Source organism: Wyeomyia smithii, chromosome 3 (assembly GCF_029784165.1).
Source record: "Wyeomyia smithii strain HCP4-BCI-WySm-NY-G18 chromosome 3, ASM2978416v1, whole genome shotgun sequence".
In the NCBI taxonomy this organism is placed as follows: domain Eukaryota; kingdom Metazoa; phylum Arthropoda; class Insecta; order Diptera; family Culicidae; genus Wyeomyia; species Wyeomyia smithii.
Genome location: NC_073696.1, coordinates 176,817,758 through 176,844,000, shown reverse-complemented (window position 1 = coordinate 176,844,000; position 26,243 = coordinate 176,817,758). Strand labels below are relative to the sequence as shown.

At 37.9% G+C, this 26,243-nt stretch overlaps 1 protein-coding gene across 4 annotated transcripts in view; it reads right to left on the bottom strand.

Moving 5' to 3' along the window:
- The window catches only part of LOC129732535 (cilia- and flagella-associated protein 298-like), a 74,756-nt gene that overhangs the window by 12,087 nt on the left and 36,426 nt on the right, over positions 1–26,243 (bottom strand). Inside the window, exons 1-2 of one of the 4 annotated variants that reach the window (XM_055693490.1) lie at positions 23,723–24,789; positions 21,475–23,667 (exon numbers count right to left, since the gene is read on the bottom strand). The exons of 1 other annotated variant lie outside the window; for it this stretch is intronic. In XM_055693490.1, the coding sequence (XP_055549465.1) occupies positions 21,475–22,889 (1,415 nt within the window). In that variant the 5' untranslated portion in view covers positions 22,890–23,667; positions 23,723–24,789. Of the gene's footprint in view, positions 1–21,474; positions 24,790–26,243 lie in introns of those variants that run through there. 2 more of the 4 variants (XM_055693491.1, XM_055693489.1) reach the window with 2 other exon arrangements.

The window sequence follows — 26,243 nt, the reverse complement described above, 5'->3', positions numbered from 1 at the left end:
TTGGAAAATCTTCTATGGGCGCAAACAATGGTAATTTGATTATTCGAACTATTGCGCTACTGAAAATTGCCAAGCCTTGTTGAAATGCCGATTTCGATTGATCTGATTGGTCGCTTAATGCTTGCTCTCCCTAACACGATCGACAGAATATTTTACCTAGTTAACTGGTAATGCAAAGCCTTGGGTGCTACATTCCGATTTGGAATTCGACCTTTTGTTTTTTATACACAGACTTCGCAGCCGACTGTTAAGTGTACAGGACAATTGCGGGGCTAACGCTACGATCCTACTGATACTAACAGTCTCTCCCAGACCGAGACTCGAACCTACGACGACTGGCTTGTTAGGCCAGCATCATACCTTGAGACCATCTGGAAGATTTAACTGGTAATGTTCCAAGCTAAATAAAAGCCTCCTTTTGCTTAAACCAATCATTAGAATAATGGATGGTGGGAAAAAAGGTCCCAGCTTAGTAGCAGCTAAAGTAATAGCGGGTAGCAATAACGACAGTTGGTATATCCGATCACTGTTGCAATAGGATGGTTTACTGGGAACTGGATCGATCAGCAGCAAGCAGAGCTGCAGCACACTGTGGTCCAGAAATCAAAAAAGGTGGTCAAAAGTCATTTTCTCACGAACGTTACATTTTAGAGCAATCTTGTCTTCGGAAAAGTTTTAGAGTGAAAAAAGACCCTTCTTTTGACAATAACAGATCCATGATTTATCGCCCTACACGTGAGATAAAAATTTTTTTTGCTCAAAAAATCAATATTTTTGACCACTGTCTTTGGCAAAGTTCTTCAGAATTACATAACAAAAGACTTTGCTGAAGACATTAGGTACCTATTTCTTAATATTACTAAGCTATATAACGGTTTTCAATTATATCTTTTTAAAAACAGGTTGTGCCCTTAAAAGTCATATTTTATACCGCTTTACGTATGATATTCTTACTGAACCTTTAAAACACCATTAGACCTTGATTTTTAATATGTTACAGAAGACTCGGTTTCACTAATAATCAGGATTTTATCAATTTTTCCTGCGGAAAAATTCGGTTTGAACCAGTAATTCTCGATTTTTTACCGTTTCCCATCATATCCCACGGCGATATTAGCACCAATCGAATTGTCTAGGTGTTCTGCATACAGGTCATTCAATATTTCTTACAGAAACTTGCAGAAATTAAAAAAAAAATTAAAAAACAGTAAACAAAAAAACATAAACGTAAGTTTTATTATGTCAACGAATAATCAACGGATTGATGCTGGAATGAACATAGCAGGCTTTGCATTTTCACGTTCTGAGGCATCTTTCAAAGAGTTACCGTTGCGTGTTAGCACGTGAGTTTTCGAAATTTTCGACAATTCGATTCAGTTTAAAAATTCTCGAATAGTTAATCTCGAGTGTGAATTCATCAGGTTTGCTAAATCATTTATGTATACATAAAATTTAAAACTAATTACGTTTGTCACAGAATGAAGAAATTTTCGTCAACACGCCGACAGCTTTTTGAAGTTATGCGCGAGAAATCTGCTTCTGGACGAGCTGATCAAAGAGAACATATTTTCCGTTATTTTTGAATCGCGTTTCTTCAGGGAATTATCTTTCAGATTTAGATGTTCATCAGGTTCGATGCAAAGTTTCATCATTTTCTGGTATGTATTTAAAACTTTCTGGAGCTTATATTCTGAAGAAGCGTTGGAAGCACGCAATAAAAAAGTGAGATCTTTTCGGGAACATCGGACTCGGAAAATTTCTCGCGTAGCAACAATGACAGGTTTACTTCACAGACTCATTCTAACAGGTAACATAGATTTTCCTGTGGACACACTTCTGGAAATAAAAATATCTTTTAATTTGTTCACAGCTGACATACTTTTCTCAATGAACAGACCGAAGATAACGCGAACGTTGCCTGAAGAAATGCAAAACTTGCTGAAGTTGTGAATATATAAAAATGTAGTTCAGGATACTCAATGATCAAATGATAAGTAAAGCTTGTCAATCCCTACCTAGTTATCTGGCTGTATAAAATATTGAAGAAAAAAAAACTATTGCTAGTTTTCAGAAAGAGTTAAGGATTCGATAACATTGGTCGAAAAAAAGAAAAAAAGCCATTACCAAAACGCGTCAACGGTGTTGAGAGTTTCGCATAGTAATTGCTCAGCGGGTTCGTTGCTTCAATATTTACGAGAAAACTCATTTAAGTTTTTGAAAAGAAGTAAATGGCTAGAGGCACCAAAATTCATAGAAATGGTTGAATAGCTATAGTTTTTCATTTTTTCCGGTTTGAGCTATTGGAGTGAACCTGTGATATCCAGTGTAATCTATCCAGCTTTTCACGAGCGGTAATGGCGGACAGTGCACGCAGCCCATTTTGACGTTTTCTGTAGGTCGGGTAATTTTCAATCGCAGTAACGGAGTGAGAAACATATTTTTTTTCAACGTAGCATAGCAATTTTAATAAACAGTTTTGTTTATTATGATCCGCGCATGCGCATGACGAAATCTAAATAACAAAACGCCCATTGTTTGTTGAAGTTGCTACGCTACGTTACGATGTTGTTATATTTTCTACTTCGTTACTGCGATTGAAAATTCTCTGACCTACAGAAAACATCAAAAAGGGCTGCGTGCACTGTCGGCCATTACCGCTCGTGGGAAGCTGGATAACACTATCACTTCAAAACAATTCAAATAAAACAAGAAACACCATTCAGGTTACAAGAGCTTTAATCTAATTTTATTCCTGTTTCTGCAATTTTCTGCAAGAAGTATTGAATGACCTGTATGCAGAACACCTAGACAATTCGATTGGTGCTAATATCGCCGTGGGATATGATGGGAAACGGTAAAAAATCGAGAATTACTGGTTCAAACCGAATTTTTCCGCAGGAAAAATTGATAAAATCCTGATTATTAGTGAAACCGAGTCTTCTGTAACATATTAAAAATCAAGGTCTAATGGTGTTTTAAAGGTTCAGTAAGAATATCATACGTAAAGCGGTAAAAAATATGACTTTTAAGAGCAAAACCTGTTTTTAAAAAGATATAATTGAAAACCGTTATATAGCTTAGTAATATTAAGAAATAGGTACCTAGTGTCTTCAGCAATGTCTTTTGTTATGTAATTCTGAAGAACTTTGCCAAAGACAGTTGTCAAAAATATTGATTTTTTGAGCAAAAAAAATTTATCTCACTTGTAGGGCGGTTAATCATGGATCTGTTATTGTCAAAAGAAGGGTCTTTTATCACTCTAAAACTTTTCCGAAGACAAGATTGCTCTAAAATGTAACGTTCGTGAGAAAATGACTTTTGACCACCTTTTTTGATTTCTGGACCACAGTGCAGCAGGCGACGATTTTAAATATTTTGCTGCCTTCCATAGCGAACGCGTAAGCAGCACCTTCCACAGCGCTAGATTTTGGATCATCCTTCTGTGTGGAAAGCACCGTCGACATGCAAGCATGTCCCCGGTATTGTGAAAACTAAAACCAACCGTCCTTTCAAGGACAACCACATATTCTCAATTGAAGTGGTAAAATGAGTCTTCCACATCTGAGTACTACAGTAATTGTGAGTTTACTATCAAGAAGCGGGGTGCTATTTACTCCTAGGAACTGCCGGAGACGTCACATCCATCAAACAATCCGCTCTGGCCCTGAAAATATTTGTAATCATCGATAGGTACCTTTTTCCAAAGGCCTTTCTCGAAACTAAGTCGTAACTCAAAAAAAAAGTGATCTAGTGCACGCAGACCTGGATTTAAGGGGGTACAAGGGGGGCAAATGTTCCGGGCCTCCTGACTCGAAAGGCCTCATTTGTCCTGGCACAGACGTGAAGACCAAGTGAAACCTTATTTTGATCGTCTCCTTCTAGCGAAACGTAGTTTCATCACAATTTGACATTTTCTTACCTCTAAAAGTTTTAAGAAAAGGAGGCCCCACAAAAATATCTGCCCTGGGCCTCCAGTACCTAAACGGATTGGACTGATCAATAATGTATCGAAGAGGAGATTCCTGAGAAGCCAGTGCCAACCTCTCACTTCGTGTTCAAGTTCGTGTACCTGAGCTCATTGATAACTGCCGACTAACGATACCAGCAGAAAAATTCATCAGTGCATTATGGCAGGAAATCGCGCATACTTTGGTCTCCGGAGGACGTTCGGATCGAGAAGAATTCGCCGCCACACCAAGTTGACTATCTACAGGACACTGATTACACTGATAGTTCTCTACGGCCATGAGACATGAACCAGCCCTAACGGTGTTCGAACGGGAGGTGTTGCGTACCATTTTCGGTGGACTGCAGATGGAGAATGGAACGTAGAGGAACCGAATGAACCACGAACTGCAGCAACAGCTCGGGATGCCATCTATCGTCCACTCAGCTAAGATTGGCAGGTTGCATGTGGCTGGGCTATGCATGTCGTAAGGAAACCGGACGACAGCACGGTGAAGATTGTTGTTGAAACCAATCCATCAGCGATGCGACGGAGAAGTGCACAGCGGGCAAGGTGGATCGTTCTGGTGGAAGACGGGATGACACCCCGTTAAGCATACAGACGCGAGGCATAGTACGGCATATTGGACGAAAGGCATACGGACACGAGGCATATGGACCCGAGGCCGAAAAGACGCGAGACCAAATGGACGCGAGACCAAATGGACGCGAGGCTGAATGGACGCGAGGCCGAATGGATACAAGGCCGAGGGGGAGTGATGCGAAATACGGTATTATCGTCATCATCATCACAGCCCTTTTTTCAATATTCCTGTATTACGCTTCAGAGTATCATTTGGAAAACGATACGAGCGTTTGAGCGAATGCTGTCCTTACTCGCTACCGCTTGTGTGAACTTAACTAAGGGAAAGAAACTCTGTTTGAGTAAACCTAGCAAACCAGTAGACAATTCGTTTTTGTGCGAGAGGCCGCCGCTTCCGACGGCGGGTCGGTGGCCGGCTCGGACTGCGGAAACCACGGCGGCTTAGTGCCAAACCAGTAGACTTATAATTTATCAACTGGTGAGCAGCAGACTGGTATCGTTCATGCAGAGCAGCCTGCAATCAATGCAGATGAGATGGGTACTAGACTGGGACACGGTTATATGGGAAAAAAGCGATGGTATTATTTTTTCGCTCCCATGCACTTTTCGTGTTCCTTATGGGTCCTATAACGACTGTGTAACTTTTCAGATCGATCGGTGAAACGTCCGATTTGCGCCCGATTTTTAAAGCTTCCATACGATTTTATATGAGAAAAACCACTTTTTCAAAACTTTTTCTATAGAGATGTCCAGTAGAGTGGCCATTTTTGTAACATCATGCCATTTCGATGAGCGCCGGGCGGAAAAAGTTTCCTTTTAACTCCAAAAATAAGCCATGAAAATTTGAAGTTGATCCGAGCTCATTTAATGGACCCACAAAACGCTTAAAATAAAAAAAAATTGATTCTCATAAGAACTGTTGTTTTTTATCTCTTTTTGAAGTATTTTGCCTTAGTTTCTTAAAATAGTTGTGTATTTTGCGTAGAAATACTCTTTAATTATAAAATCATCATTAGGGACATCCACATATTACGTAACGCAAAATGATAGCAATTTTGAACACCTGCCACCCCATGGGGGTCTCGCGCATTGGAACTCTTCGTTGAATATCCCCTTCTTCTTAGTACGTTACGTAATAAATGAATGTCCTCTCATATTCGTTAGAGGTTTTGAAACTACCATTTAGTGATTATATCCTTAATCGTACTTCATTGCAGCAACTGCGTGAAGTGAACCGCCACAATCGGATTGGTGAAGAAAATTATTTAAAATATCAAGAACTTTTTGTATGGATTAAATGTTATTTTTAGTATTATTATTATTATTATTTTATGAAACAGTTCAGTACTAGTGATCTGAAAGCACTAAGACGGTGAATTTTACCAAATATGACTTCATCATGAGTGTCGATGAAAGTGCAAAGTTCTTGGGTGCGCTTAAAATTGATTCGAGCTACGGCTAAGAAGAATATCGCCTAAGAAGTTCATAATACACTAGTGGATTCAAATATTTCGGAACAGTTTCGAAAACTAACCAATATTACTTGTCCTCTTCATTTTTATGAACTTTTATGCAAAAAATAATACATGGCAAAGGTATCGGACCTTAAACACTCTTCTTTAACCGTTTTACAAGATCATCAAACGAAATCAACTCATTCACAGTCAATCAACTCACTCACAGCTTCAGTGATCCAAAAGTTCTGATCATTGACCATAAATTGCATTCTAGACATGTCCCTGTTGATAGTCAAACTCCACATTCAGGTGTTTTTCGGATGTACGAGTGCTGTCTAATGTATTAATCAAGTTATAAACTTTCAAGGTGATTCTTTCGCTTATGCCGAAATTGATAGTCGTCTCAGACGCTGTAACTGAAAAGATGAAGAAACGTTTGTGGTATTTAAGCCCAGAATAAGTTGGATTGGCTTGATACCCCGTTTGAAATCAACCAAAAAATGATCAGGCGATTAAAAGCGAATGGTCCTTAAGGTGAGACGGTACTGAAACCACAAACAGCCAATTTCAAATCACCACTTCGAATTTTTAGAAGCACAAGACTCGGAAATAGATGAAGCATTCCATGTGGAAACGCTATTTTATGTTTGCTTCACCGCAGCAAACATGCAATAGCGTTTTCACAGGTGACGCATTAACTGTTACCGAGTCTTATGCATTCAAAATGGTGGCATGAAGTTGGCCATTTTTGGTTTCAATACCTAATTTATGAAAAATTTTAACCGTGTTTCAACACATAGTTAAGATGAATTTCAGTTTATATTGCATGTTTTTGATTTATTTTATTTAAAATACACACCTCATTCAAAATACAAACTTTTTAACAAACACCAAAAATTATAGATGTTTTTAAACTTAAATTAGGGTGATAATATTACTATGACATATGACAATACAAGTGTATTTGAATACGTTTATCGAGAGATATATGTTAAAAAAAGAAAAAACTCCGTACGATTTTCATGTAAATCGATTTCCTAAATATAAGCGCTTTGTGGGTCCATTAAATGAACTCCGATCAACTTCAAATTTTCGTGGCTTATTGTAGAGGTCAAAAGGAAACTTTTTCAGCCCGGCGCTCAGTGAGATCGATAGTTTCAAAAACGGCCATATAAAATATGGCCACTCTAATGTCCAGTTGGCTCCTAAAAATATATCAATACATGATACTTATAGGAAATTTTCCTGAGAAAAGCTCTTCTGAAGATCGCAAGGCGCTACCTTTGCTTGTGAAAAAAGATATTAACCCCAGACTGATTGAATATCTGACGAATGGCTCACCATTGCATTTTACTAGCAATACTGCTGCAGCATGATGCTGTTGCAAATTCAACCATGTGATGGGAAATGATATCGCTTAAATTTATCTTGGAGGCTTCCCCGAAGATACTATGAGCAAAATCACACTTTGAAAATTAATTCCACGCGAAATTGTTTCTCATACTTAAGCAAGTTTGCAATAGCAGCATGCTGTAGCAGTATTGCTGGAAAATTTCAATGGTGAGCCGTCCGTCAGACATTCAATCAGTTTGGGGTGAATGGCTGTTTCTACAAGCATCGTAGCGCCTTACGGTTTTCAGAAGAGTTTTTCCCAGGAAAATTTCCTACAAATATCATGTATCGACATATTTTTAGGAGCCAACTTGGAATTTCTAGAGAATAAGTTTTGAAAAAGTGAATTTTCCCATATAAAATCGTATGGAAACTTTAAAAATCGGGCGCAAATCGGGCGTTTCACCGATCGATCTGAAAAGTTACACAGTTATTATGGGACCCATAGGGAACACGAAAAGTGCATGGGAGATAACATTCATTTTTTGTCCCACCCTAATGGGTACTGACTAAATGAATGAAAATATAAACTAATCGATGTACCTCCATGAATCCGGTCATTCGAAAACATCGGCATGGCTCATCGTTTATATGTACCGGCTTACGAAAATGACCCACGATTTATTTATCGTTCTCTCGAAACCCAAGTTTACCTAAACATCATGATTTTTATTTGCATGATAGGTGAACTGCTCCATTATTCATCTTGTTAAGCCGATATTCAGGAAGAATGCACGGATTAACACCAATTTTTTACGAAATCATTGAACAAATAAACTAAATATGCTTACGTGTTCTTATGGAATCGTTCAGCATTGTATATTTAGTAAAATTAGCCAGATTTATCCTGAATTTTGTAAAACAAACCATTTTTCACAACGCTTCCATATCCATCTCAAAACTTGAATCACTGCTCATTTTGTTTTCTGAGGTAGGTGATTGAATTAAATGAGTTTTCGAGTGCAGACTCCCGACTATAATATCAAATTTAGTGCTTTTAAGTGAGTTTTTGAGGATAATACTTCATGAGGAATCTAAAGTGAACTAAGAAGAATCCATTCCATGGATTAGCAGATTGGTTTAAGGAGAAAATATGCGTTTTTTTCTGTTTTCAATTGTGTTTTCATGTTTTATGAGATGAATATATGAGCCGTTGCGGAACAGAGTGGGCTGAAAACCATTTTTTCAAAAATGAGTTTTTTACATAAACCGCATCTACTCAAGAAGCTGAAGTTAGAAGACGAGAAAAAATTCGAAAAATCGAACTTTAAAGCTGATTTGTACCATGTTGAAATTTCGTCCGAATGGCCATTCTGTTTTGGAACAGAGTGGTCTAAGTACATAAATCGAGGTAATACCATCATGTAATATGTGACATGTAACATATTACATGTGATATGTACCTTGTCACTTGCCCTGTAACATGTTACACGTGATTTGTAACATGTTACACGTAATGTAACACGAAAAATGTAACATGTCAAATATCATGTAATATGTAACATGTTGTGTTACATGTAATGTTACACGTCACATGTTACATGTGACATGCCATGTACATCATATAACATGTGACACTAGCCATTTTATACAAGTTAACGTCATGTTTATTTATGTTTATGTACATAGACCACTCTGTTTCGAAACGATACGAGGATTCCAGTGAAATATATATGAAGTCATAGTGGTCTATGTACATTGGTATGGTACAATCACTTATTTCGCCAAAAAAATGGTAATATCATGTATTCACATGTTAAAGCACTTCATAATTCATATTAGAACATTTTGTTTGAAAGAATCCGTTAAACTAAATTTTATTCAGAGCTTTTTCGAAAATTTCTTCTCCTGACAAATTTGCTCGATGGCATATAGACCACTCTGTTTCGCAACGGCTCATATGGGCTGAGATGATTAATGAAGCAGTTCCCCTACATATTCTGATTTCGACAATGTATTCATTGTACAACTGTTGCCGTATGCATTTCATTGTGCGTTTTGAGAGGACACATTCGTTGGTTAAGGTTTGAGCTTTTGCGTGTGGAGAATCATGGTGGACGGTGCCATATTTTTCAACTATCCGACAGAGCATCTTAAAATATATTTTTATCCCAATTTTCCGTACTGCTACGATTACTTAACAACTATTAGTTACAAATTGAATATATGTCAGATACACAATGAATTATGTACAATAAAAGTAGACTGGGTTATCAATCAACGTGTTTTGTATTATATTGCAAGTGCAAGTGCAGTGGATTAATGTTGGACTGCTACCAGCATCATATATAACAGACTTTAGGTTTGCAAATTCAGCACTTTTCCCAAAAGTCAAAGTTCATTGAAACGAACATTTTTTTTTCCATGAAAACACATCTATGTAACATTTTACGAATAGTATTCATGCCAGAAATGTTTCACATAGGGCAGCGATAGCCGGCTTTCATTTCAATCGCAATTATAAAATAGAGGTGGGAAAAATGGTTCACTATAGTGAGCGGATCAGAGCGGTTTCGCTCACTAAGGTGAACTAGTTCTATTTAACAGCTCACTCGCTCTTTTCGTTCCTACATAATTTTTGTTTTCTATCAGTGTCAGCGTTGCCATGTGCCAGATAAATCTGGATTTTGCCAGATTTCTGTTTGCGCGCCAGACAAACAGATAAACCTCAGAATCTGCCAGATATTTGCCAGATTTCATTCGCGTCGTCTCGCAAAAAGGTCATTACTGCGAGATGGGCCGTGCCTGGCCTTTACCTACCTACACCCGGCGAGAGCAAAAAAAAAGGTCATCACTTTCAATTCTGCCAGGAATTATCCAAAAATGAGTGACAGATTTTTGCCAGACTTTTCATTTTCGTTTCGCCAGATTTTATTCAAAACTTAGTGGCAACGCTGATCAGTGTAGCTAATTATCAGACACCGCAAGCGAGAGCCATTTGAAAGCTTCACACCCGACTTACCATGCCAAGCGCAAGGTCGCGCGCAAAACTACAATAGAACTCCCAGAAACAAGCTGCCACCAAACGTCTGCTCTGCTATGTATAACTTGCATTCCCCATCACCCATCCCCCAGCCAGCCGCGAGAGCATGCAAAAAATCAACTTGCCACAGTCCATACACAGATACACGGGTTGACTAAAACCGAGTACGCACACGAATGGATATGGAACGAAAAGAACGAAAGAACTGATTCACTGATCTTCTGGCAATCCGCTCGCAGGCTGATTCAGAAGACTCAGTTCTTTTTCGCTCTTCAAAGAACTGGTTCTTCTGATGGTTCTTTACTTCAGCTCGCAGGCAATCCGCTCGTGATCAGAAGATTTTGATCTTTTGAACATTTTCTGATCAGCTCGCGAGCGGATTGCCTGCATAGATTCAAAAGATCAGTGAACCAGTTCTTTAGTTCTTTTCGTTCCACTTTTGTCATTCTTTCGTGTGCGTTCTCACCGTTAGCCAGCCCGTGTGCCTGTGTGTGAACTGTGGCAAGTAAATTTTATTTTTTATTCCCGCGGCTGGTGAATGGTTATGCATAGGGGAGCAGGCAGCTGGTTTCTTGGAGTTCTATTGCAGTGTCGCACGCCGCTTTGCGCTTGGGGTGTAAAGCTTTTACATGGCTCTCGCTTGCGGTGTTCGATCAACAAAATCAGCTATCAGCTTTTTGCTTGAAGTAAAGGGTGAGTTACCGCTCTTTTAAAAAGAGCGATAGATCACTCGCTCACTTTAAAGAACCAGCTCTTTAGATCAGTTCGTGAGCGGATTGCCCACCTCTATTATAAAATGCTACGGGAATCGCACTTCGATATGGGCTGAGTATGCATTATAAATTAAGCTTTCAATACGTTGCCGTCTCTATTGGGAAGAAGCCCGACAGGAATGGGATAGTAGAATGATGTCACAATAAGCTCCGAATAATGAGCTTTTTGTAATCGAATAGTCAATCAATCATAGAACAAGAAAGTCTAACACAAACATCATGAATCAAAAATAGCAGCTGAGCGTCTTTGGCTGTTATAAACAGGGTAAGAGTCCATGCACTACGTTAATTTCACAACCGATTTAATAAAATCATCACTAATTGCCACTAACGGAGAAAATACTTAGCTCAAAAGAAGTGCTGATAGTTGTATCCAATATTGACGTCCATTAGCACATTCTTCACACCAGACAAAGCATAATTAGCCAATTGAACAGCATATTCAATCAAATACATGTTGAACGTTTGTATTGTGGATACATCTGTACTGTTTCAACTATGTGGCTACAAAACGTTTCATCAGACATCACTTGAGAGACAAAATGGGACGTACATTATAGTGCAGCGGTTCTCAACCTTTTGAAGTAGAATACTTCTCTCCGGAAGTTCGGCTACATAGGGATGTGAAATGAAAATCTAAAACCGAAAAAAGTGAAAAATATGTCCAATTTCAAATGCTAATAAATCGGTTAGTATTCGATGGATTTCCTTCGTTCTTGCAGCAATAGATTGGAATATCTTCTAAGATTCTTCCTAAAAGAAGATAATTGTAATTTTATTATTCACACTATTGTACTATTGAAAATAGTCAAGCCTTGTCAAAACGAAAAATTCGACCTCTGATTGGTCGTTATATGATTGCTTCCCAAGCACGGTCGACAGAATCATAAATCTTGCTATTGAAAACATGCTATTTGGTCTATATAAGAGCCTGTTTCAGCCGGAGCCGCTCATAATAGTTCTAAACAGCGACAACAGGAGTCGTCCTCCTTCAGCAGCAGCACTAGCAGTGCAGTGGATACCACTGATGGCGGAACGCGGCCACAGCTGTGGCGAAGCAAGGGATAGCGCATTAGTTTCAGCGGATTCCAGAAACGATAGCAACTGGGCCAGCTGATGCAGGGACAGTGGATACCTATGGCAGCATATAGCGGCCACAACTGTGGCATGGCTATGAAGAGCGCACTAGTTGCAGCGGATCTCAGCATCGATAGCGGCTGATGCAGTGAGGCACTTTAGTGAAATGCAGTCTCCGTGCGATAGTGGGCACTAGTAAATGCATTCAATGAAAAGTTGACTCATTTTGACAACACGTGAGCCGTCTAGTTTTGAGTGTTATATCAGCATTTCACTCTTTACTTTATCTCAACGAATACTTTGTTCGCACTGTCAGTGATAACGCAAAGATGTAATTGAATCAAATTGAATAACAAATTGTCCTTTTCAGGATGAAATAAAAACCTGATTAAAGCGTTAATGTTTTCTCTTGAGTTAATTTACATTTTTAAATTTGTAAAAATTATAAATTTTACTTTATTTCCGTGTCTCAGAACGTACTGAATTATCTTTTCCTTCAGTCATGAGCACGACATCCGAAAAATTTTCATCTCAAAATTTAAAAATTGTCAAGCCCCAACCATGACAAGCAACTTACTATATTATTGAAAATGGTCAATCCTTGTTGAAGCGTAAAATTCGATTAATCTGGTTAGTCAACGTTTATTTACTAGAAAAAATGACTGACACGCAAGCAGCCCGGTTATCTTTCTTGTAAAAGTATTCTACTTCAACCTTGCGGTCGTGGCTTTGCACACAACCCTCCTGTTTTTTTGTCCGCGTACCCCCTGGCAATATTTTTCATATCGATTGTACCCTCTGGCTTGGAATGTTCTGCAGAGTGCGAGAGAGAGTAATGGTAGATCATATTGTGGTAGTCTAGTTAAGGTTCCAAATTAAACTGTACTTTGTTTGATTGCTACAGTCATGTTTTAGGGGCAAGATTGATCAACAAATGAAGTATTATAGAGAAAAATTGCTTTGTCCGCCATTACTGATTTTTCTTTCGCGTACCCCCTGAAGGCTTTTGAATTCCCCCAGGGGTACGCGTACCACAGGTTGAGAACCGCTGTTATAGTGCAAGCGAAAACTGTAAAACAACGGTATATGAGAATAGAAAAGGAATAAATTTACCAATTGATATAAGAGATCCAAGGGATCCAAGAATAACAAATTGTGATAGCTATTATTCCACACTCTTGAACAAGAATTCTGTTTCAGTGGACATCTCTGCCACCGAGTAGCTAGAAACTGTTTCTTCATCTTTTCTAACCAATATAACAGAAGCCTTTGAAAAAAGTTGAACAGAAAATTTCTAGTAAGGTCATATCTTGGTGGAACAATAAACTTGAAAAGCTTAAAAAATAATCTAGAAAGCTTTTTAACAAGGCCATAACTACCAGCAATTGGACAGAGTATTGAAACTGTCTAACAGAATACAATCGAGAGATTCGTAAATCAAAGAGAAGGGATTGGAAGTTTACATGTGAATAAGTTGTAAAGTTCAAAAATAAATCCCTCTTATTAATCAAACTGGCCAGAATTGTAGGGATTGTAATTGGTGATATTTGGCAGGAGGAACGAGGCTCGGTATAGTAAAAGAGTAAGCGTGTAGAAGGAAAGGGTATATCACATGATAAAAACATATCATATCATGACTGATAAAAAATAACAATGAGTATGCCACTTCTCAATAGCGGTATTGCTAATAATAAAAGTGCGGGAAACAGCAGACACCCGGGCATATCTCACAATAGATCAACGATTCTAGTCACAGTGAGGAAGTCCATACAGGATAAAGGGGTAAAAGCGTGTCTAGTTTTAATAACAGAATGCAATCCGCCATGAACTACACACTCAAATTAAGTTAGGAGAAACACAGAATCACCGAACTAAGTACCTAGGTAAAATGCTCGACCATTAGCTGAACTGGAGCGACCACCTTGATATGCAACCTCAAAAGCAAACAACGCTTTTTGGGCTTGCAGCAATATGTACATTTGGCAAAAAGTGGGGACTCAAGCCGAGGATGATTTACTGGATATACTGGGCAATAGTGAGACCCAGAGTAACATATGCTTCGCTAGAATGGTGGCCCAAAACTACACAAATATCAGCTCAGAAGTAGCTAGAAAAACTACAATGTCTGGTATGCTTATCAACAAGAGGAGCAGTGTCCAGTGCACCATCCAAAGCCTTAGAAACTCTTTTATATCTTCTACCCTTGCATCAATATGTACAATAAGGTGAGACAAAAAATAAATTCTAGCTCCCATGCACTTTTCGTGTTTCTTATGGGTCCTATAACAACCGTGTTACTTTTCAGATCGATCGGTGGAACTATATTTTTACGCCCGATTTTTAAAGTTTTCATACAATTTTGTATGGGAAAATCCACTTTTCCAAAACTTATTCTCTAGAGGTGTCCAGTTGACTCCTAAAAATATATAAATACATGATATTTGTAGGAAATTTTCCTCGGAAAAACTATTCTTAAGACTGTAAGGCGCTACGATGCTTGAAGGAAAAGTTATTCACCCCAAATTAATTGAATGTCTGACGACCTGCTCACCATTGAATGTTACTAGCAATACTGCTGCAGCATGCTGCTGTTGCAAATTCAATCATGTGATTAAAAATGATATTGTGTAAAATTTATCTTGGAGGCTTCTCCGAAGATACTATGAACGAAATTTACACTTTCAAGCTTACTTCCACGCGAAATTATTTCTCATCCTTAAGCAAGTTTGCAATAGCAGCATGATGTAGCAGTGTTGCTGGAAAAATTCAATGGTGATTAGTCGTTCGTCAAACATTCAATCAGTTTGAGGTGAATAACTTTTTCTAAAAGCATCATAAAAACATCATAAAATTCTGAAAAAATATTAGTAAATGAATAATTCATCACAAAATATCCCCCCTATTAAATAAAACCTAAATTAATCCACCTAGCGGTCAGACCCAGCCTTTCTCATTCAATTTTTTATTTGTGAAAATAGATTTACATGAACGCTTCAAGCCGATAAATGTATATTCACTCTTCAGGTTCTAAAATATTGATGTTGTAATCTTTACTTGTAAAAATGACGTCAAGTCTGTCTGTCTGTCTGATCCATATAGGCCCGAAAACTACCGAACCGATCGACGTGAAAATTTGAATTTAGGAGTTTTTGGTGCCGATAAAGGTTCCTATGATAGTTTGAGACCCCTCCCTCTTCTGGAAGGGAGGGGTCCCATACAAATGAAACATCAATTTCTGCACAACTCAAGAACAAACCAAGCAAATGAAACCGAATTTGGCATGTGGATGTTTTAAGGGGTAACTAATGTGTCCATAATAGTTGGATGAAACACAAATTTGTGCACATCTCGAGAACTAATCAACCAAATGGAACAAAATTTGGCAGGTAAATGTTTTTAGTGGTAACAAATATGTACATAATGGTTTGAAACCCGACTCCCTTTTCTATAAGGGAGGGATCCCATGAAAATGAAACACAAATTCCGCACAGCTCAAGAACCAATCAAGAAAATACAACCAAATTTGGTATGTGAATGTTTTTAGAGGTAACAAATATGTCCATAATGGTTTGACGCCCCTTCCTCTTCTGGAAGTACATGTTTCTTCACAAATTTCTGCACATCTCGCGAGCTAATCAACTAAATGGAACCATATTGGCAGGTGAATGTTTTTAGTGGTAACAAATATGTTCCATAATCGACCTCAGACAACATTTTGGATTGTAAAATGGCAACTTCCGGTTTCTGGAAAACAGCCGAAAATGGCCGATTTCCTCCCAATATAATAATATCCGGATCTAGAATAATACACAGGAGCTAAAATCGACCACAGATAGCATTTTCAATTCTAAGATGGCGACTTCCGGTTTCTGAAAACAACAGAAAATGACCAAATACCACCCAATATGAGTTTTTCTTTAACCACTATGCCGTTCAAAATCCAGAAATTGTCTCCAAATGCCATTATGAAATCCAAAATAACGACTTCCGGTGTCGGAAAAAAGCGGCAAATGACTAAATACCAAATACCCAATATGGGTATTTCCGGAACCGTAATGATGCACTGGAGCAACAAATCGACTTCAGACAACATTTTGAATTGTAAGATGGCAACTTCCGGTTTTTGGAAAACAGCCTGAAATGGACGATTCCCATTAAATATTAGTATTTCTGGAACCAGAAAGATGCACAGAAGCTGGAGATTGATCACAGACACAATCTTGAACTTTAAGATGGCGACTTCCGGTGTTTGGCAAACAGCCGGAAATGACCAAATACCATTCAATATGAATGTTTTCGGAACCAGAATTACGCCCAGATGACAGAAATTGATTTCACTGGCAATTTTAAAGTCCAAAATGACGACTTTCGGCTTCTGAAAACCAGTCCAAAGTGACCAAATATCACCCAATATGAGTTTTTCTTTAACCAGTATCCTAAATACCATTTTGGAATCCAAGATGGCGACTACCGGTTTGTGAAAAACAGCCTAAAATAAACAAATACTATCCAATATGAGTATCTCTGGAACCAGAATGATGCAAGGACAATTGACCTCAGGCACCATTTTGAATTGATAAATGGCAACTTATAGGCAACAGTCGGAAATGACCGAATAATACTCAATATGGATATTTCCGTAAACGTGATGATGCATAGAAACCAAACATTGACCCTGGACACTATTTTGAATTTGAAGACGACCACTTTTAGTTTCTGGAAAACAACCAAAAATACCTCCCAATATGGGTATTTCCGGTGTCAGATTGATGCCAGAAAGTCTGCTGATAATGACAGAATACCACCCAATATGAATATATTCAGAATTAAGGCGATGTACAAAAGCCAAAAGACGAGGATGTTGTCATTTCGATAAAACCAATCATTTCAAACGATTTGTTATTTGACTTTGATCATATCCTATGGCCGATTCGTCGTGCATTTGCAGACTTCAAAAAAACCGCAAGGAATCAATGAACTTGGAACGTTCAAATAGTACGACACCACATTTAATTTATGTTGAAGCCACATATATCGATCAAAGCAGGTATAGTTTTAAATAGTCTTTGAATTTTTTTTCTTTCCATAACTTTTGAGCCACATACCAAATTGTTATGAAGTTTGTTATTTGTAAGTTTGAGAGATGACTCGTTCGTATGACACTAGTTATGTTCAAATAAGTCATGTAATCTTTGAGATAATAGACTTTCGTTGTTTTATTACCAATTTAATACATAACGGTTGCTTAAGTTCGATTATAATCAAATGAAATGGAAACGTGTAGGGCAGCCAAACTTTGAAACAACGTGTTCAATCATAATTCATCAGTTAACCCTTAACTAGCCCGCTCATCTGATAATAATAATCAAATCGGTTGTGTAGTTTCTGAGATAATGAAGTTTCGTGATTTTCACAAGTCGGCACATTACAAATGAAGTTACAGTTCGATTACAGCAAAATTCAATAGGGTCTTCTGAGGCAGCTAGACCATTCATTTGACACTAATTTTGTGGAAATCGGGTCGGCCATCTCTGAGAAAATTGAGTGAGTCCAAGTAGTCTTCGGAATATGTTCCTTTGCATAGCTGGATTTCACATTTTTAAACATAGCAAGCAAACTAATAGTCCGATTGCAAAACAAATCAATAGGGTCTTATGGGGCAATTGGACCTTCTATTTGACACTGATTTTATGAAAATCGATACAGCCATCTCTGAGAAACATGAGTGAGATTAAACAGTCTTCAGAACACGTTTCTTTTCATAACTTTTGAACCACAAGTTCAATCTTTATGAAATTCAAAACTTAAGGGTTTCCTAGGTAGCCCGTTCTTTTGTGACCAGATTTATTCAAATCGGTTGTGTAGTTTCTGAGATATTGATGTTTCATGATTTTCACATTTTTAAACATAACCTCTAAACTAAAAATCCGATTACAATAAAATTCAATAGGGTCTTATGGGGCAACAAGACCTATCATTTGCAATTAATTTCATGGAAATCGGTCCAGCCATCTCTGAGAAAAGTGAGTGAGAATAAAAATCTGCACATACACACACACATACAGAAAATGCTCAGCTCGTCGACCTGAGTCGAGTGATATATGCCATTCGGCCCTTTGGAGCACTTTTATATTTTCGGTTTTGCAAGTGATTGCTATACCTTTCTAGGAGAAAGGCAAAAATCAGCAGCAGCATTGCAATTTCTCCATGATTGCACGTCAATAGAAATCGGTACCGTTGCAATAACAGACCAGCAGCGTTCTGCTTCACCTGTGCTGTACGGTACTGTTGCTTTTACTTATTTTTTTTTCAAAACTTTGGGTTTATAAGGTTCTGTTCATGTCGTATGTGCTAGGCATTAGACTGGGACACGGTTACATGGGAAAAAAGCGATGATGTTATTTTGACGTGGGACTACGTCTTTGTTTACTATACTGAGATGCATTCTGTAAAATTGGAAGTTAAACTGGCAAATGTTGCGTCAGATTTCAAAAGTTAATAACAGCATAACCACATGATGGATAACAATAACCAACATGTTGTTGGATAGATAAAATGTATAACAATTTTTTAGTATGCTAGTTATCTCTCTAATTTCATTGCTAAGCGGTAAATTTGATAAAAAGTTTCAATGACAAATTTACGCGAACATAGAACCAATTACATGCAAGCATTCCTAGCACAGACGACGTGAATGGACACCAACCGTTCCCTGTGATGTTCCTGTAATAATAATAAATATAGATTGACAGAGTCTCCCCGTCCCAATAGGTCAATTTATTTTTGCTTCCTTGATCTTAGACTAATATGATGTCTCGAAGGTAAAAGTTTTCCGAAAAGTTTGAAACAATCCCCATTCTTGAACAATTCCTAAACCTGCTGTCAGAACGTAATATAAACTGATGTCTTGAAAGAAAACATGCTGGTATAAGCAACAGTACCAGTGGAGCAGAAAGCCGCAAGTCTCTCGTCATCTATGATTGCAGCGGTACTCTTCTATTCGTACATTTCAGCGGTACATTTCCATTCTTACCGCAGCGCGCGGTACTACTCGTATTGCAATGGTACACTGCTGTTCGTTCATTTCTATTCGTGTGCAATCGAGGAAAAACTGCAACGCTGGTGATTGAAAGTTTATCTCATAAATATGATTAATATAGAATACTCAACAAGAATTGTACATTTTTGTAACGGTATTAAGTTTTATTTACTGTATTTTATATTTTATATTCACTAAATAATCGTGCCGGATAGTATCAAAAGATTGAATTCCCAAATATACAAATTTATAGAAGAGTAGGAGTCGGTGAATGCTTGTGAATTTTTGGTCCATTTACTAAGATGCATCCCGAATTTTTTCTTACATAAACTTATGATAAACATTTATAAGCTGTCTTTGTAATACAGCGAGTGTAATTGTAGGCAAATGGAAAAAAAATGTCAAGCAAAAAAAAAATGGAATTGTTGATTGCTACGATTTTTCGCTGAAACTTGTTGATAATTTTGTTTAACATATCTTTTTATGTTTGCCAATTAATGAACTTTTGTAAGGGCTCCCATATTATTTTGAAAATAAGATCAATATTATCAATCAATCAATCAATATTAAATAAGACAAAACCCTTAATTATGATAACGTAAGTGTTATTGGATTTGGTTTTTGAGGATATAAAGTTAATCTCTATATCCTCATATATATCCTCTGTATATTTTGGAACAAAAAATACCCTAATTACAGTGTTTAGTCCCACGTCACCATTTCATACAACCCTAGGGCTGTATACATTGTAGTATTTTCGCTCCCATACACTATTCGTGTTCCTTATGAGTCCTATAACAATCGTGTAACTTTTCAGATCGATCGATGGAACTATATTTTTGCGCCCGATTTTTAAAGTTCCAATAAGATTTTATATGGGAAAATCCACTTTTTCAAAACTTATTCTTTAAAGATGTCCATTTGGCTCCTAAAAATATATCGATACATGATATTTGTAGTTAATTTTTTTGGGAAAAACTCTTCTGAAGACCGTAAGGCGCTACCTTGCTTGTGAAAAAAGATATTCACCCTAGACTGATTGAATATCTGAAAAAAAAATCACATGGAAACTTCAGAAATCGGGCGTTTCACCGATCGATCTGAAAAGTTACACAGTTGTTATGGGACCCATAAGAAACACGAAAAGTGCATGGGAGCCAACATTTATTTTTTGTCCCACCCTAGTAGGCATGCTCGCGTGTGATTGGTTCGTTGTTCGCGTATCTTTGTCCTTAAAACTTTTTACCATTTTTTCCCGCTGAGCAATAAAATAATAATGTTAACTAGTGTATTACAAAACTGTCCAACAGTGTGTCTATCCAACAACATATCGGTTAATTTTATCCATCATGTGGTTAAGCTGTTATTATTGTTTGAAATCTGACAGAACATTTATGAGTTTTATTTCCAATGTTACCAATTACATGTATATTTTTTTTTTATTCTCACTTATTTTCCGTCGGTCTAGTTCCACCACTGTTGTGGCCAATCACCGACGCCCAGGGAGGCGACTCCACACCCAGGACCCTAACTCACGACCCGTTTATTAACGGACCGGCGCCAACGGCTTTACTTCCTCATGCGATGGAAGGCGTGATCCCAGAGATTTTTCGCCTCAGAAAATCTCCCGGTGTCGGCTAGGATTGAATCTAGACCAGTTGGGTTGGTTGTGAGTGGATCACGCCACCTCACAACCATCGACACCTATGTCGGCGGTGGGATTCGAACCCAGGCGTCGAGCGTGGTTGGCGGAGACGTTACCAACCACACTAGGCCCCCGCTCTACATGTATATTAAACAAAGACGTAGTCCCACATTAAAAATAAGTAGACCATAAGGCCATTTGCATCCTAGGAACTCCAGCCGCTTTTAACGCTACTAAAAGAAATGAAGACAAACAATTGAGTTCGGAACGACTCAGCATTCTCGTTAGCAACGCAAAGAAACAAGTATTCAAATTTTGTTTTTTTTTTGTGTTGAATAAACCACCTTTAAGGTAAAACAAGTTGCAATTTGTTTGAATATTGTTTTTCCATCAAATGATACCGAAATTTTCACCGAATTCTCAGAGATAGCATAAAAAATATAGGCAACCTTATTTGGAATTGGAAATTACTCACTGTGGAATAAGGATAGTGATGGTGTGGTATTTTAATCCTTTCCGTTTAAAACTAATTATTTTATCAATAAATCTACAAACTTACCCTTGAATTGATGCAGAATTCGAGAGCAATCCCCCATCGATGCTTTCCCGGGACATTTCATCAGCCATTTTCACCTTAAGCTGGTGACCAAATGAATTGATGTCCGATGTCGAATTCGGTGTGATGGGTTTCGATGAACCGTTGGTGTTGGTCGTAGCAGTCGTGTTAGTGTTTGTGTTGTTAATGTTAGTGATCGAATTTGCTGTTCCATTCGGCAACGGCTGAATCGGTGTAGTTGTAGTTGAGTTTACCGTATTAGCTTCATCCACAATGTTCTCATTGATGTGGTTTGCTGTAATTTCCATCTCGCTTTCATTAATTTTGTTGTCGTTTCCTTCATCAGTTTCGTTTAATTCATCTTCACCGCCTTCTTCTTCACCATTTTTATCCAACAAAGCTGCTTCCTCGTCTTCATTATAGATTACAAAATAAGCGAATGCAAGATAAATTACGGATATGATGAAGGATGGAATAGGAATGGCCATCGCAAACACCAAGTTTAGCGTATTTTGCCACATATCGAGATCACTAATTACCAAGCCTGGATCTACGCGCGAGTAAAAACAAGTAAAATTCGTTCCAATCTTCCAGTACTTCTTGGTCCAAATTGTGCAATTTAGCATCGGTGGATACCCACAACCTTTAACATTAGGAAATAACCGTGCACCAGTGAAAAACCACTCCGATTCGTTTCCTGTCATTTCAGTCATATCGTCTGGATATTCCATGAGTGTATTATCCTCTCCAATGATGGAGCTGATGATACCGTTTTTGTGGTCACCGAAACCATTAGTTCTATCATCCACCAGCATATCACTGTAATCATAGTCTGTGCGTATTGCCCGCTCAAACCGATTTAGTGCTGTATCATACCTGCTGACACCTATCAAACTGGACGCAGACTCTCCATCCATGCCATAAGCAGGTTTATTAGTTTCACTACTAGCTCTTGGACTATTGAAATTATTTTTTAGACTACTTTTGTTAATATCATTACTAACACTACTATCACCAGTGGTTTTTGTAGCTGTTGCTGTAACTGCTTTAAAAGCAGCAGTGGACATCGTCGAAAGTTCGTCGTTGTCGTTTTCTTCGAGTTCCTCAGCTGCTAGCTGTGCACTCGTTTTGTAGTTGACGCGAATTTGTTGACATTCATAGATGTCTTTAGTGCAACCTTCTCTGCATGACGCCCAGCTGCAGTTCTTCGCGCCATAGAGATGCTCATTGTCAACAGTAACGCAAAACGCAGGTGACTCATCAAATTGCATAAAAATTGTGGTGAAAGCAGGTTCGATCACAAACGGTACCAGGAACAAAAAAGCGAAAAGACTAAAAGTGCCTAGCAAGATAAAAAAGGCAGTCGTGTAAAACAACGCTTTTTCCCGAAATGTACGCGGAACGATTTCTTCATCCATAGCCTCTAGGAGATTCCTTCCTTATGGAGTTTGTCAATCCGTTTGCACCACCAACAGAGGTCCTGAAGTCAACAACAGCCTTAATTGAAATCTTGACGTGAAAACCTGCTCTGATTTTATGAGCAAGGAATTGTTGCCGAATGTTTCTTAGATCCTACGCTTCGCTGCACGTTGATATTCCGATTGACGACATGTACGGTATTGAAATGGAAACACCTTCGGCCTATAGCGTGCTATTTTTGTCTTTGCTTCCCCATATCAAACAGGCTGAATATTGGAATAAAAAGTTTATCAAATTTTCATTAGTAGAGCAGCCTAATTATAGATCGAGCCCGTAGCCACCCTATTTTCAGGAGCGTGTAAGACATCGTCCGGTAGTCGCTTTTAAGAGTGTGTCAAATTTTCGCGCTACTAAGGTTCCTGGCGACTTGAGCTTTCCTTCATCGTAGTATAAATTTTAACCAAATTGATAACATTCTCAGTTTGGATTGTTATAAATTTCAACTGTTTCTCTGTTCGATGGACATTACGATTCTAGTAGTAACACACTGCAATCTTCCATCAGCTAGGTTTGTTGGCACCACATTTATGTACAACTTTTACATTCACATGGTATATTGTTCACTCTCATTCTCTCACTTGTTCCGTCAGACACTTTGCTCGAAATATTGTTCTTTTACATAACTATTGCGTGTTTCATTTAAAAAAAAACTCTTCACTTGTGCTTATTTCTCGCAGCTGATGTATAGACGGGTAATGATGTATTTATTAGTTGCCCCTTAAAATAGATTTTTGAGAAAACATCGAACCCCATATTTTAGCGAAATAATTACTCTATTATAACAACTTTTAAACCGTTTGTTCTCGAATACTAATGATATCAGTTTTGCACGAAACAGCTTTCGACAATTTTGATTTTTAATCAACAACCGATTGCCCTTACTGCCACCGTAAAGGGCCCTTGGATAATGCACCAGTTTTCCATTTACACATATATGAAGTGTGGAGTATGGCGCGACGTCGTCTACCCTTTGTATAGCTGAAATGAGTTTACGCTTTTCACTGAAAGCGTATGACTGGTGTTTTTCTCCTTGTTAGGGCTCACATTACTGCGCCACCAAGACACGCAACCAAACTGTGCTAAGGAGAAAATCGAAGCCTCTGTGTGTAACTCCTTGGCGATTTTCACATTCTTTCAAAATACGGTTTTTGTTCGTGCATTGTTTCCCATTCTACTTGGTTCATGATGATTACAGGCTGTATGCCATGTCACACCATTTATTTTATGTGTGCATTTTTAAATTGTCAAAATGGCGATAATACATGAAACACTACCGTTGGTAATTTAGATATACTCTTCAGCGCAAATATACGGAATTGATTTTCCACAGCTTTCACTATTATGTACCTTGATGTATCCAAGCAAATGATTCAAAAAAACTAAGTTTATAATAACCTATTTATTTTCGGTTTGTAATTTCATATCGATAAAACGTTAGGTACGAAAGGTGCAAGAGCAATATTCACCAGATTCGAAGAAAAGTCACCCACGTTCGACATCTCTTGAATCCTTGACCCTTTGTTCTGTCTTCGTATTCTTCAATTGTTTCTTCTTGATTATGTTCACATTAACCGAGACTGAATGTCTGGCCGGACATGCGAGAACTTATTTTTTCTGAACGCTATTGATCCTGAGCTCCGTAAAGTTTAGTGGAAAACGACCGACAATCTACTCTGCGTTACACGATGCTATGAAGTTTTATCATTTGGTATGTACAGAGATAAAGTGAAAACTAAACCATCTATACACCGATTACGGTTATTATCACAATAAAATGTCCTCGCGAACTGAATTAAGAGTTGATTCAGTGATGACAACGAAACTGTGAAAATTTCCAGCCCACCCTTTCTCCTCTCTCAAATGAGCCCAGTTTTGAATATGCTTGCAGTACAGTTGAGAGCTCATAGTTTCTCTCCCAAAGCTGCTCGAATCGATAGTCGGTTTTTGTGTGTTGATCACTGTTTACACGAATATCCTTTTCGAGCTAGCCGTTACAATACATGAAAAAATGTCACACGATTTGTTCTAAACATTGGTCAACCAATTTCTATTTATTTATTTAAATTCAAATTTTTTTTTTTTTCAAAAAAATAAATTTAGGTTAAAATTATGTATGTAGAATACATTTGGATCGAAGCTGTTGTTTGTCGAAACAAAATTCAGTCTCAATTTCGGCTTCAGGAGCAAAATTTAAACGAAAGCAAAGTAAATTTGAAAGTCTCAAAGCCAAACTTTTTTTTTCCTAATTTCAATACATTTTTCTCTAAAATAGCAAAAGATTTCAGAGAATTTTTCAATATATATCTCTAGGTTTAATTTCAAATCACTGTCATCATTCTGTTTGTACGAACTTTAGTTGCTGAGTTAACTCGAAAGGGTTGCGAAATCTGTTCACACGACTTACTTACACAGAAACGTCTTCTTCAGCTGAGGATTTTATGATGTGATTATTTTAGAATTACTGTATAACAAACAATGTCTCAGGTTGTTTCGAGGTACGATGCTGGCCTAATAAGCCAGTTGTCGCATGGGTCGCATGGAGTCTAGGCTGGCCTAATAAGCCAGTCGTCGCATGGGTCGCATGGAGTCTAGGCTTGAGAAAAACTGTTAGAGTCAGTAGAGCCGTAGCGCTAGCCCATGAATTGTCCTGTACATTAAACAGTTGGCTGCGAAGTTTGTGTATAATAAACAGAAGGTCAAGATTCGAATCGGTATGTAGCTCTCCAAGGCTTTGCTTTGCTTTGTATAACAATCAAGATTAACTAAGAATTACAACATCAAGTAATTCGTATATTCAAGAGCTGAAAATTTATTCTGACAATTTTTCAGATACATTTATTTTAGATTTTGGTTAGTCATCATAATCCTTATTCACGTATATTATGAAATTATATGTTCTTGAAACGGTTCTTGATTACCGCAATTACAATTATGGTAAATCAGCGATCTATTACAATAAAACATTATCCTACTTGAATGCAATTCCAACCCACTTTCTTTGGTGCGTGACATTTTAGAGATACATACTTGTAACCAATACAATTCATAGAAAAAGTGCTGTATTCCCAATTCTGCTTCATTGTTAAATAACGCAGTTCTTCAAGTTTGACAGTATGATTGTGCTAAAAAGTTCGAAAACAGAGAGTTATTTTGCTTTTGACTGCACATGCAACGAATGCTAGAGAAAGCTAAACAACGTGTTTTACGTTAGAATTCACCATGCGCCCGCGCATGAAAGATTCCAGCAAATTTTCTCTCCCGTGTCTGTGCTCTCGCTGACACGGCGGCCAAAG